Raw genomic sequence first — 14,350 nt, 5'->3', positions numbered from 1 at the left:
ATGAAGTTCACATATAGACTCCTTCCTCCTGCTTCTTTGCAGCGTAACCCCACAATTTCTCTCTCGTTCCACATAGCAGGTAACTCTAATCAAAATCAACTATCAACATTTTTTTTTTAATAAAGGAGGTAAAAGACACCCATATTTAGGTATTTCAAGAATTTTCTTTAGTGATAAGAGAGAGAAGGTCTTGTCAAGTTATAAGATTTAAAACATGGTGAAGTCAGTGCATAGGAGAAAGGCTTTGGATTTGTTCCCCTCCCCTAGAATACCAAGCTAAGAATGAACACTATCCAATAGAAATGTAACATTATATATCTCTTTTAACCAAGCAGCCTTGCACTTTGCATACATCCCATGTAATATATGATATGGAAGTTCCTCCCATGAACTAAGAAGGGCCTAGATGTGGATATCTTCCATTTTCAGATATATATGTTTCTGGTGCTTTGGGATACTACAGATACTTGTATTAAAATGTAGTTTCAAGATTTTTTTTCTTAAAGCTTTGAGGTAAACAAAATGGTTCTTTTTAATTTAATGGTAACTTTTTGTTTAACAAGAACTTTCATTAATACAGTCTTCTATTTGGAATGCAGGACTTATTATTTGGGATTGGCTCATACCTTCACTTCCTTCAACATCCTTTTCTGACACTGACCAGTATAGTAAACTTCAGAAGAAGGCAGATGAAATCCCACTGCTGGTTATAATTTTTTTTTCTCATAAAATGATACAGCATTTACAACAGTTACATTCTAACCCTCAGCTACATCCACATTCATATTTTGAAATAAATTTAGATGCTCTCCTAGTTTTTGTTGCTGGAGGCCAGTTTCACTTTCTTTCTCCTAGTCCTTTTCAAACTTAAAGACAATAAAAGGTGATGAAAAAGTCTTTGTGGTGAATCCCAAGACTGAGATTTCCCCAAGGCATTGTGGTTAGTGCAGAACGAAGAAAGGCATTTAATTCTGTAGATAGAATCCAGTCCTTTCAGTAGCTGAATACAGCCCTATTAAAAACTCATCTTAAACCAAAACAACAACAAAAACCGCTAGGCAGAGATTTGCTTGGATTTGCAGATAAATTCTCTCACGAGTCCCTCTGCATGCAGAAGGTTTTGTCTGCTGCCGTCTGATCACACCGCAGGACCACACAGGGGCTGAGGAGATTTAACAACTCTCTTCTTCTGAATCCAAACACGACCTAAAACCAAAACGTGAACTTTTGCGCCCCCGGACGGTTTTGGATTTGATGTTCTTTTTTTTTATCTCTCTGGTAAAAAACAAACAAACAAACAACAGAACAAAACAAAACCAACGAGAAAAACCCATCAGGGACTGATCAAGAGAAGACAGCGGTGAAGGGCTGTGCCCCCGCCGCGGCGCTGGACGGGAGTCGCGTCCCTCACAGGTGAGAGCTTTTGGCGGTGTGGGGAGGAGGGTGGGGACAAGGAGAGGGATGTCTCCCCTCTCCCCGGCCCTGGGGCGGGCCGGGGGGACCTGAGTGGATGGGGCCCGCGTCAGTCAGGGGCAGGGCGAGGCCGGCGGCGGGGGATGGCGGTGCCCGCCCGGTGCGGGGCCGCAGTTGTGGAGGAGCGGCGGCACCATGCGGGCGGCCGCGGGGGTAGGAGCGGGAGGCACCTGCTCGTGTGAGGGCAGGCGGGAGGGAGCGAGCGAGGGAGGGAGGGAGGGAGGGAGAGACAGAGGGCTTCCTTCGCGGGCATGTCTCTGTCTCGGCTCCGCTGCCGCTCCGACAATCCCGCGGAGGGAGGCTCATCCAGCTCTGTTCGGTTCATCCCTTTCTTTCTAGGATGTGGTGGGCATCCTGTGCTTGATTTCTGTGGCGGCCACGCTGGATTTCAAGTACCACCACACCGAGGAGCTGGAGAAGTACCTGAAGGGGGTTCACGCCGAGTACCCCTCCCTGACCCACTTGCACAGCATCGGGCGATCGGTGGAAGGTAAGGGCAGGGAGTGGAGACGGGAGAGAAGGGTTTTTGTTTTGATTAATCTGGGACAAGTGAGGGTAAAGGTGGCTGCGGTGGCGTTTCGTGGGCGCTTGCTGGCGGCGGGGCTGCTCTAACAAATCTCTGTGAAGTTTCCTCTTCCTCTTGCTTAAGCGTGAATAACACCCTCTGGCTGAAGAGTCACACGTATCATCGGGGTAGACGTTCTCCCAACATCTCTATGTCTTTGAGAATTGGAAACCTTAGTGGCAATTTCAGAAAGAAAGCTGTCTTTAGGAGCCTAAAATGTGTAGGACCCATTTGCCAAGTGCCTGTTCTTCGTGGGACTGCAATAACACTGTGTTTTCTAACTTGTGGTTTTGTTAAAAATACCTTCTTTTGTTTGTTTGTTTTTTAACTTTATCCATTATTCCGGTAAATCTGGACTGGCTAGAAAAAGTATTTTAAATTTCATACTGATACCAGGTTCTGTGCTTTAGATGAAGAATGGGATTTCAGTCTCAAACCCTACAGGAAAATGTACTGAAATCAATAATCACCTTTCTGGCCTTATATAGATATTTGATTTTATCCCTCTATGATTGGTACTTTCTTACCATACATTTACGGGGGGAGGTGAAGAATACAATTTTTTTTGAAGATACTAGAAAGATTAGTATTTTATTAGCAAATAAAAAATACTTTAGTAGATCCAGTTCAGGAAACCAAATTGCTTTGATAAGAGGTATAAGACTAGATAGGGAACTCATTCTTTAAAAAATCATATGTTCCACTGAAAGGAGACAGTTGTAGCTTCTAGTATCAAATCTGTGTTTGAGTTTAAAAGAAAAAAAAATCTGTATTCTTCTTGCTGTAGATAATCATGATGAATGCTAGTACTTCCTTTTCATGCTTCCTTCTTTATTTTAGCGTGTATATCAACATAGACAAGGAATGTAAAGATATTTAAACTGTGTTATTCTTGGTTTCATCAAAGGCAGAATTGGATTGGATTATGTTATTCATGCACACAAGGGAAGGATAGTTCCTGTAAGTACAGTTCCCTCCAGTACGAACTGCCAATTATCCACATCCTCATTTTCCTACCTTAAGGGAACTTAGCTAATATTCTGATGATAGGACTAGATCCTGACTTTTCTGCCAGGAACTCTGCTGGCTTATCTTCATGGAGGTAGGAAAAAACCTTTCATCCAACCTGAGAGACTGAAACTCTGGCATATACATACATATCTAGATACATGAAAGTTGATAACATGAAGTGTTCAGCTTGTCTTTGTTCCATCAGGATGGAAACTGGAAATTCATCATCTCTTGCTTTTGATTGAGCAATGCACTGAAACATCATTCAGGTTTTGATATATTGCCTTCTGCTTTGCCAAACTCTGTGAGAGGAGAATTGTGTGGGCTTTCCTTGTTCTGCCAATTACATGTCATGATACATTAAAAAAGTGATCACTTACGCTTTTTGCATGTCCTTTCTACCTGCAGTGTTTTCCTGAATGGAATAGGTGGGCAGTGGAAACTTTTTAAGGGCCATGTAAAGCAGAATGGTAGTGCAAAATGTTCACTGCTTCTCTATTCGTTTATCTCCTTCTAAATGTTAAGATATTTCTGCCTGTGTTAAGAAATGTGCCTTCAGAGTCCCCTGGAACGTGGTACTGAATTAGGGTCTAATTTTCTTCTTCTTTTTTTTTTTTTTTTTGGTATACTAAGAGAAATAAAGTTTTATGACAACAGTTGTTATTTAATTTTAGTGAAAATGAAGTTTCTGTTTTGGTCAATGGGCTGAAGTTCTATTCCTCTTTTCTCAGTTAAGCTGACACAAACAAGACTGTATGTGCATGCACTTACTTTACTAAAGTTGTCTCTCTGCCAAATAGCATTAAACCATGATAGCGAAATGTACTTATTTAAATTAATTTCTGTTTCTCATTATCAATAGCATAAAACTGAGATCAATGCAATGTAGTAAGTTGACATTCCTGATGCGGAAGTTCTTGATATGAATACAAAATCCCATAGATCAAAGTAGTGTCTGTAAAGCCAACAGACATAATTTTACTGCTATCATGTGTGGCTACTGTTCCCATATTATTTGTTAATCTAGGGTTTACTACAATTTTATCTAATAATCTAGTATTTTATTCTGCCATCTAGACTTGGCTTATGAAGAGTGTTTGACTATGATTGGTGTGTGTAGACACAGAGCTCTGTGAGGGTGTAGTCTTCTTGCAGAAGCCCATAGTTTAGGTCTGGTGCCCATCTAGTCTGAGTTCCTGTTCAAAGCAAGGCTAATTTGAAAACTAGATTATGATGCTAAGGGCCCTCTCCACTCAATATCTGAATATCTGCAAAGGTGGAGATTCTAAAGGGTCTCTGAGTACCTGATCCAGTCCTCAACTGCCTTTGTTGTGCAGATGTTTTCCTTCTTCTGATTAGAATTTCCCTTCCTGTGAGCAATGTTAGCTGTCCTTTTGCTGTGTGCCTCTAAAGGTTTGGCTCTGTCTCTCTATAATGTCCCTTTATTTATTGGAAGACTGTAGTTGCATCCAAGCTAAACAAACTGACCTGGCCCAGCCTCTCCTCAGACGCAGTGTGATCATCTCAGTGGCACTCTGCTGGACTTCCTCCAATGTGGTGCTGTCTCTCTTGTGGCCAGGTACTCATAGCAGGGCATGGTACTCTGGATGTAGCTTTACTAATGCTGAGTGGAGGGGAATAGTAATTTCTATCAAGATCCTTGTTTAAGTTCCTGCTGATGCAGCCATCCCAACACACAGGTGGGTTTTTTTTGCTGTGAGAACACATTAAAGACTCACATTTGTCTTGTCCACCTGGACGTTGCTCCCACATCCTGCAGCCTCTAGGCTGCACAGCTGCAACCTAGCCAGTCTGCAACCTGTACAAGCATGGGGTTATTTTCTTGGGTTCATGATCCAGATATGAGGTTCTTTCATTCCAGGTGCAGGATTTTGCATTTACCTTGGTCAGACTTAATGAGTCTTCTTTTGAGGAATTCCTTCAACTTGCCAAGGCCCCTCTGAATGGTAGCCCTGGCCCTCATGAAGATATTAAACAGTATCAACTTCGGTATTGACTGTTGAGAAATGTTGCTAATGATTTGCTGTCTCTTGAACCACCAGGTGCTCAGTTCAGCCAGATTGTGACCTTACTGTAATCTACTCCTTTTTTCGCTATGTTCCCATCTTGTTTACACAGGTACTGAGGGTTACTAGGCACTGGAACAGGCTGCTCAGGGAACTCGTGAGGTCTCCATCCTTGGAGATATTCAGAAGCTGTCTGGACACAGTCCTGGGCAGTCCTGGGTATAGCAGGCCCTGCTTAAGCAGGGGGGTTGGACTGGGTGACCTCTAGAGGTCGAATCCAACTGATTCTCCGATTCTGTTGAAAGCCTTGACTTGTTGAAAGTCAAGACTAAAGAGGTAGGGTGCTTTCCTCTTTCCCACTAAGCCAGTTATTTGTGCGTAAAACCTAAGCAGTCAAGTAAGATTTGTCGTTGATAAATTTAAGGTGAGATTTACAAAGTGGTTTCATTTGATGTATGTAGGCTATAACAGCAATGTACACAGCAAAATCATTACCAAGATCCTCAATGGAAAACAAACTAAAAGAAGCCCAGTCTGTTTTGTGGTGGTTTACATCACCATATAGAAATTCCCCTCTGCCAGATTACTGGGAGCACCTCTGCCAAATTACTGGGAAGAATGTGTTTGAGACTGGCAATGGCCTGCTCAGTCTCTGGGTTTGTACATTTGGAAGCTATGATATTTAATTATGCATCTTATCTGCTAAGCTATTATCCTTAAACAAGGGGGAAAAGGAGCTTAAAAAGATGTAACCCGTTGGCTGACAATACTGAGTCATATGTTTTTGATCTAATCGAGTGAGCATCCTCAAATTCCTCAAGATTTGTAGGTGATCTACATGTTTGTGAGAGATTTGATATGGTCTTAGCAGCCGGTAGGCAGAGATGTGTGATGGCCCAGAAAATACCTTAATTCTTTTTTATTGTTTCAGGTGTGTTGTTGAATAAACTTATAAGAGACAGGAGTTCTGTTTTCTAATATGTCCAATCTCAGAGCGGTGTGTGCTCTGTATAATAATAGAGGAAGCTGCAGAGCTGCATCAGTCTGGAGAATGTGACCTGGTGTAATCATATTAACTTGTCCTGGCTAATGCCACTCCAGCGAAAAACATGCTGACTCTTCAGCAAGCAAATCTCTGTGTGCATTAAAAAAAAAAAACTATTTGATGTATGCATGTGATCTGTGACTTTTTTTTTTTTTTTTTAATCTGTTCAAGATACAGTGCTGTTGTTATCATTTGAAAAGAAAATGAAGGTGGTGGGAAGCAGACTTAAGGATTCTAACAGACCTGATGACCTTCTTAGCAACTGTTGTAAGAGCCAAGTGACTTTCATAGTAGATCCACACTCTTTAAAAACTGTTTTCAGATACACTCTGGATTCAGATAAAGTGATGGCATGCCAATTACAGGTTAGTTTAGATCTAGATTTTCTGGAGGCCAGTCTGCATTTTTGGAATTCCAGTCAACTTGGAACAGTTGTAAAGATCCTTAGGTCAGATTCTCCTCACTGAGCAAAAAGTTGCGTATGGTTAAAGTACTTCTGTCTTTACCTAGTGAAGTTTCATAGTTGATTTCATAGATTACCATCCCTGGGAGATTCCATCACTGGAGAGTCATAAACGAAAAGGAAATGACCAGATTTAACCCTGGTTCCATTAGAAATTCTCAGGAATACCTTGCAAAAGAGCTGTCCTGAAAGCTTCTTTGGGTGAGAACTATGTGGTTTAGTCATCTTACTCTGATGTTTAGTATTCAATTGCTCTCTCTGTTGCCCTTGAACTGGCACAGTCCATCCATTAATCTTAAGCACTTTGCTAACTTTGATTTTTTTCTTTTCTTTTTTATTTGTGAATTAGCAAATATCGCTTATTAGTGTTCTGCTACCCCTGCTCCATAAGCAGAGAGGCTGAAGCACACAGGATGTGTGTGTATGGTTGGAGTGGGTTTTAAAGTTCCTGCAGGACTTGCCCATGGCTGAGCGCACAGATAATGTTATGTACTGCAGGGAAGGTGTACTCAGCGGGCCTCCCCGCAGGCCAGATTTCCCAGTGACTCCAAAGAGGTGCCTGTTAGAACTCATTATGTCTCCTTATGTCTCCTTGCTGCCTGCACTCATGGGTTTCCCCCTGAGGAAAACAGAAGGGAATGGCGCATGTCCAGGTTTCGATCTGATAAGCAGCTGTGACTTCAGCAAAAGGGCGTGTTAAGGATTAGGACTCAGGTAGTGCTGTAGGAATCACGTGCCTGGTAATGCAGTTAATAGAGAACCTAGGGAATTAACCTGTCCATGACATCGTTCTGCACAAACATCAGTGGAACCTGTCCCCAGGAAGTGCCAGGGACTAATTTAAATCTCCTGACTCTTCTGATGCAGCATGATTGATACCTTTAGGGGTTTATGGGTGGCTGTTGAACAGGGATTCATTGCCCTCCAGTAAAATATTTAATAATAGAAGACTGGGTATTGTATTTGTCTCGTCTATATATATTACTAGTCTGTGTATGTAGTGGAAAAATTATGTCTACCTGGGAAAAATTAGGAAATTATTTTACTTACTGTGATACAGTATGGAAGAAGCCTGGGTTGCTACCATCAATAGTAAAGTGCATTGTAAATTTTATTGAATTTAAATTAAAGGCACTTATATTCTGGATGTTTTTACTTTGTTTAAAATATTAGAAAATGAGTTTTACTGCTGGAGAAAACAAAGCTGAAATACGTATCTATAAAATGTTTGTATTTTACTGGAATTATTATTAGGTTAGTTTCAGAGGTTCTGGCGCTCTACAGAATAGCGTGAGAAGGTTGTATACATGTCCGTGTAGTTTGGGGCAAGTTCCTCAGTGTTACTTGTGATTAAGTGTTTGTACAAACTAAATGCTGGGACCAGTGTTTTTAAAAAGAATGAAATAAAATGTGATAGAGAAGATTCTTTTCGTCTTGAAAATAAACAAGTTGCTTAGAGGAAAATTCACAGGGAATGTGATGTCTTTAAAGACAATATTGCAGTTATCTTTTCCCATGGTTATGTGATGTGAGGTATGTTTGTGTAGAAGTGTTACCTTCTTTTTGTTCCATTTGACTGCTGCAGATGGCTTTCCTCCTGTCTTCAGTCCTTGATAATGTCTGCTCTTTCCTTCCCTCCTCATCTCACACCCCACAAATTTCCTTAGTACTGTGAGTTAGGCTTGTCATGCAAGCGTGGTATGTATAGATAATATAAGATTTGAGGTTTTTCAATGTTCATTTTTAGAAACAAGAATGAATAAGACATTTTCCATTCCAAGGGCCTCGTGCAAATCATACTAAAGCCACTTGGCTCCGGTCTGGAGTTTTGTGTAAAAATCGTCTAAAACTTGCTGTGATAGTTAAACTTTTATCCACGCTTGCCTGCTCCTCTTCTGAAATCCTTTTCTTGTTATGTGCCACTTGCTCTTTTTGGTGTCTTTCTTTGTAACCCTTTCTCTTAGTCTTTGGCAGTACTTGTGGCATATAAATGTATGTCAACAAGAGTCTAGGTGGGTTTACATGTTCGTTTTATTATTGAAAAGGTTTGTCTTCATGGATGGGCTTGATCTTAACAGCCTTGTAAACGCTACTTGCAGCATATTATGTTAGGCATTGTGATGGGAAGGAGAAAAAAAAAAGAAGGAGTTCCAGCTCCTTCAGGGTTTATCTAGTCAAAGTTAAATCATGACTTTTAAACCAAAAAGCATTAGCCTGGATTTTTAAAAGTTTTCAGCTCCCAACTGAGTTTCGCTCTAAATCGTGTGTTTAAATAGAACTCACTGTTACTATATTAGCTTCAAATTCTAAACCTGTTTGTCCTAACTGAAGCTAAAAGTTCTTTAAAAGGTAAAATATTGTTTAATATATCATCTGACTGCATCCTCTAGCGTTTGACTCAAGTAATGTGACACAGGTAGTTTGCGCGCAATCAGTCCTCCAATAGCCAAATACCAGGATTTTGTCCGATGATAACCAGATTAACATCGCTTTCCTGTCAGTATGGCAATGCTTTTTATGCAAATCCTTTGTAAAAAAATATGTAGTTTGGTTAGCATCAGATGTTTAAAAGGTTGATAAGTTAAGACATTGTTCTTGCAGGTGCACTCACTGACTCTGAACACATTCATATTCTCTTGCAGTGAAAGTAGAGTAATTTGCCTAAGTCTTCTTTGTGCTTGCTGTGAATTAGTCAATAAATTTTCTCTCGCCTTCTATGTTCTCTGCTACTTAAATACACTTCTTGCAGAGAATTTTGTGGGAAAGTTTTGATTTTGGTTGGTTGGGATTTTTTTTAGTTTTGGTTTGGGTTTTTTTTTTTCCTGTGAAAGAGGAAAGAAAAGTGAATGAGAGATTTCTGTCCCAGCCTAAATAAATAAAGTCAAAAAACCGTATGAAGGGAGCCTATCCTAGGAACACAGATCAAACATTTCTAGTATATAAACTGTTACCGAGTACTGAAATCTTTATGTTGTAACTCCAAAATGGAGAGATCTGATCTATTTAGAAATAGTCCACTGTTTGTGTCAGCAGCATTTATCTAAAACCGGCCTTGTGAGAAAAAAAATCTGTTTTCTTCCTTACTCTCTACACCTTGCTTTGTTGTCGTCTAGTTGCAGAATATATCTGTCAAGCTTTTCTTCAGAGATAAAAACGTCTTAAGCCTGCAGCCATCCTGTTTTCCCTCAGCAAGACTTTACAGCTTTCCATGTTTGTTTAGAAGTAGGCAGAATTGACAGCTGGAAATTGTAATTCACACCAGAAAAGTTAGCAATGCTCTGGAGTTTGTGTGGCATAGAATCAGCAATTGCAGCTGGAGGATGCAGTTACATTCTTGTCTGTTGCCATATCCTTTTCTGGTGTTGAGAAAGTAAGTATGTAAGAGATTTTATGTTTGGGGCATTTGACTGCTTGTTTTTAAACCAGCTAAAACACAAATTCTAGGATACTAACAATGATACACATTGGATGTAAATTAATGTTTCCCCCCTCTCACTTCTTGTAGGATTCTGTGTTTTGGAGCATTAGTGCATAAATTTTTAGCCATGTAAATGAAGTATGATCCTTATAGAAATTAAACTCTTATCCTGTGCCTCAGTTTGACCCAGCTGGTAAATGTCTACGTTCTCCTTTTAGCTTGAGGAGAGCGTAGTAACACATCTCTCCTACCTCCCTTCAGAGGATGAGGCTTTTCAGTAGAATAGTGTTTCTAGTAGCTCTCTATTCATTTCCCTCAGAAGGAGAAGAGCATCCCCTCTGGATGGCCTTTCTGCCTAGGACCTCTGACTGTAGATCCTTGAAGCTACCAGTGCTGCTTATTCTCAGGGCTACCTAATTAATGATTTGCTATAGTATGGCTTATTGGGCTCAGCTAGTTCACATAAGTACATGGAGACCTACTTATAATACATTAATTAGCTGATAGGCAAGATGCACCTTCTTACCCTGAAGCGTTTGTTCATTAGATAGTTGTTCTGTGCATGATTTTGTGTAAAAGAAAGACCTAGATTGTTTTTAAGGCTGGGATTTTTCTTTGAATGGAATCTGGATGTGCATGTGATTTCTGAACTTTCTGAAAGTTCTGCTTCCTGAACTTTTTATTAATTAAAAGATTAATTTTATGAACTACAGATAGAAACAAATAATGCATAGGACTGGCTCTAGGTCTCTTCTTCTCCCAGCTGAGAGAATACCCTCCCTGTAAACTGTTCCACTTCTGGCACAGTCACTCTTATAAGCTATGCAGTGGCTCGGATGTGAGAAAGAGGTTAGAGGACGCTTCTAAGCAGATGATTCTAGTTTGAGATCTAGGAGTTACTTGTTGTTATGGGAAAGGTCAGATCATGGCAGTTAGTTGTTTAATTAAATGACTGTATCTGCTATGTAGCATGCGGAGTTCACGGTGGATTTAGGACAGTTGAGTTACATTTCCTGTTTGTCCCTAGCCAGTGTTTTCTTCATCAGTGGGTCTTGCAGTTACCTGGAGCATTTAAACAGAGCTTGAGCAGATCTAAAAAGGTAACACTTATCCTAAGGCTAAAATAAAAGTGAACTGTGTTCTCAGTAAGAACTGTAGTCCTACTGTATCAATTCAAAAGTCTGGTCCAGTATCCTTTTTTCCATAGAACAGCTAGAGAAAATTCTAGGAATAAGGCAGGCACAGATGTCTTCCCTGGTATGCACTTCTAGCAATGTGCAACCTGAATGTTTCTGACGAAGTGTATTTCCTGATCAAGGTACCTAAAGTAGGCCAAAGTACAACGTACTTTGATACACAACTGCATTAAGCTGATCTCAAAATCCCAAGAGGAAGTAAACACCACCAGAACATGCTTGTTCAAGAGACTAAGGACTGAGTTCCTCTATTTTTAGGTAGTAACACTGCCCGAATTTTAGTTGTTGCCTTGTGTCTTTATTAGTTTTTCTAAAAGCCAGTCACTAATATTTCTAGGGAGTCATTTTGTTACCTATTTTGAGAGAGAAACTGGGAGCAACTTGCCAAGCTAATGTAGTTTGTTAGTTAACTAAGACAGAAATAGATGATTGTGACAGAGACTGGATAATTTTTAAAAAGTTAGTCTATCCTCTGTTTTTCCCCCCTCCAACAGGTTAAAAAAGAAAAAATAGTGGGGAAAGGGGCAAGCTAATCACTGTCTGAATGTGTGGGATTTTGCTTGTCAACATTGAGATGTGCATTGTTTTGAGCTTCCTATTCATGGGGCAAACATAAAAACCCTTGGCAGATCCTAGATATTATGGGGTAGGCATAGCAAGTCTCTTAATGAGGCACTGCAATGCACTGAAACCCTCAAAGTGCTCTAGTAACTTCTCAGTCACATATGAGCAGCAACCTGTAGTCTCCTGGTTTTCTACTCCCTCTCGTGCCTTTGTGTGGCCAAAGTAGTTTGACCTACTCTGCCTCTGGTGGTAAAAGGGTAGGCCAAACAAAACCCTTGAATCTGGATAAATCACAATTTAAAACCAACGAGCACCCTTCTTGTGCCTGGCTTGTGTTATAAGCAATCACTTTATTCATGATGGTCCAATGGTACTGCTGTGAATGGGTAAGATTTATTTATTTTTATGTATACAATAGCTTTTCTGAAAATTACTAGATGCCTACCAGTTTCACAACTGTCTCAGAAAATAAAGTACACACTTTTAGAACTAATTTAAACCCTGTGGTAATAGAAACAAGAGTGAAAAGGAAAAATAGTCTGTTTGGTTTCTGGGAGTAACTATGAAACCAGTTAGTGTAAATAGTGGGGAAAGCCTGTTCAGACTAATTCTAGGTGTCTATTCTGTGTGTCTGTGGTGTTCTCATCTTAGTGAGCAATACTGAATAAGGTCAGTATATACTAATTTGAAAACAGTATTCCCTCTGCCTTGTTTTTGTTTGGCTTTTACAAATTTGTTTTTATTTCTTCATTTTTGTTCAAATAATCTGCAAGGTGCTATTGTAGAGACTGTGCTCACATTAGCAATTTTTCATAGTTTTGTGTATACAAATTTTGTAGTTTTGTGCTCAGCTTGATTATGAGAACTGGAAATGATACAGTGATGAGTCATGTACCTAGGACAGAAAGAGTTGCTGTTCTCATAAAATACGAGTCCTGTAAAAGTGTCCCAAGCAGCTATGGATGTCCTAATCAACAAAAGATTTGTAAACCTTTAGGAAGATAAGCAAGCATGTGAACCATGAACTGTTTTGACTCCCTTCCATTCTCGAGTGCTTTGGATACAAATAAACAGTATCTAGTGTTTTTTAAAGAGTCTTTGGTAATTCCGACAGTTCTGCTTATAAGGGACTGACTCTAAATTGGATTGGCTGGTATAATCTCTGGGAGTAGATAGGGGCTTATGGAACAGTGGGAAATTGTTACTTCTGTTTATTTTTTGCCTTGGGAGAAAGAGATTTATGTCTGTAGTAATACTTCTGATCTCTTCCCACGTATCCCTTAAGTTAAGCAGTGGTAAGGTAACTAAAGTTACCTTAGGTTCCTTTGGCTTTTTTTCTGCTTAGATAAGCACCATGCTGAATATTGCCACATGTGCCTGGCTGACATACATGATGGATCTGTATCTTTTTAATCCTTTCAAATACCTTGAAGACTTTCTTATATTTAAAGTGTCCTAGCTCTTCTGGGGATACTAACTTTGTTCATTACTAATGTCATTGCTACTATAATCTTTAGATAATCTAGTCTGTCTCAGTTGACCATGATAACATGGTGTAGTGAAACTGGGGATAAATGCTCACTGAAGTACTACAGTTGTTTGTCTGATCCCAAATTCAAGTGTGTAGCTTATTTTGAGAGTGCTTTACTCAAAAGTCTGGCTGGATTAAACTCACAAATAATGTACTGGTACCTCAAATTCTGTTAGATTCTGAATCAAGTCATGTGTGCTGTTGGGCAGTCCCCTTGCAGAAAACAAGTTCCAAAATGGCTTTAGATTTTCTATCCTGAATTGGTGATGACAAATCAGCGTGCCTCAGGGCATGGATGCTGCTGGTGCTTGCTTAGCGAAAGGGAATTACTCCTGAAGTCCTCCATTACCTGTGCTAGTGTTTTGCTGGAAGACAGTGTTACCTCGCTGTTATCATGGAGAAGCAAACACTTTTTCTTTCTCTTGAAGCTTGGAAGTATAGTATGAAGTTATACGTGAGAATTTAATGTCTCTATTCCATCTTCTTGCCTATGTGTGTGCACATATGTAGCAATTGTATGCCTACATTACATGTTACTGAGCTCTGCAGGGAACACCAGTACAGATTAGAAAAATTAAAAGGCAAACAATGGTTTGCATTAGCAAAGGAAAAGATTTACCATGATGTGATTTAAAAGTTATAAGTGATCAAACCAGGATTGATTTTTACTTTTTTTTTTCGATCTCTCTCTTCCTACAAGGTAAGGAATTTTTGTTGTATTAATGAACATAGTCTGACTTAATCTCAGAAAATAGGTGTCAGATGCAGCTGGGAAGATACTCTGACATAGTTCTGCAGCAAAAAGAAAACTGTAAAATGCCTTAGTATCCTGCATGGTAACAATTAACATAGATTTACACTAGTGTTACAGGTAGCAAGTAAGGGTGGACTATCACAACACACAGCAGAATATGTTGCCAAATGCAGTTAGGGAAATTTTTTCAATATTACTGTGCATAGTTAAAGTGGATTAAAGAGTGTATGAGAGATTATGTGGGAATTGTGGTATATCTACAGAAGAATTTATCAAGGAGTAACTCTCATGCCATCCCATCTC

The 14,350-nt window shown here is 39.8% G+C and overlaps 1 protein-coding gene across 1 annotated transcript in view; it reads left to right on the top strand.

The window, feature by feature from the left end:
* Positions 1-1,541: 1,541 nt before the first annotated feature.
* Positions 1,542-14,350, top strand: part of CPM (carboxypeptidase M) — a 32,720-nt gene continuing 19,911 nt past the window's right edge. Inside the window, exons 1-2 of the mRNA XM_027893303.1 lie at positions 1,542-1,626; positions 1,813-1,963. Of these exons, the coding sequence (XP_027749104.1) occupies positions 1,609-1,626; positions 1,813-1,963 (169 nt within the window). The 5' untranslated portion in view covers positions 1,542-1,608. The remainder of the gene's footprint in view (positions 1,627-1,812; positions 1,964-14,350) is intronic.

Source organism: Empidonax traillii, unplaced genomic scaffold (genome assembly GCF_003031625.1).
Source record: "Empidonax traillii isolate 1590-97213 ecotype Southwest subspecies unplaced genomic scaffold, ASM303162v1 scaffold385:size1130455, whole genome shotgun sequence".
Classification (NCBI taxonomy): domain Eukaryota; kingdom Metazoa; phylum Chordata; class Aves; order Passeriformes; family Tyrannidae; genus Empidonax; species Empidonax traillii.
This window is presented reverse-complemented; position numbering and strand designations above follow the sequence as displayed.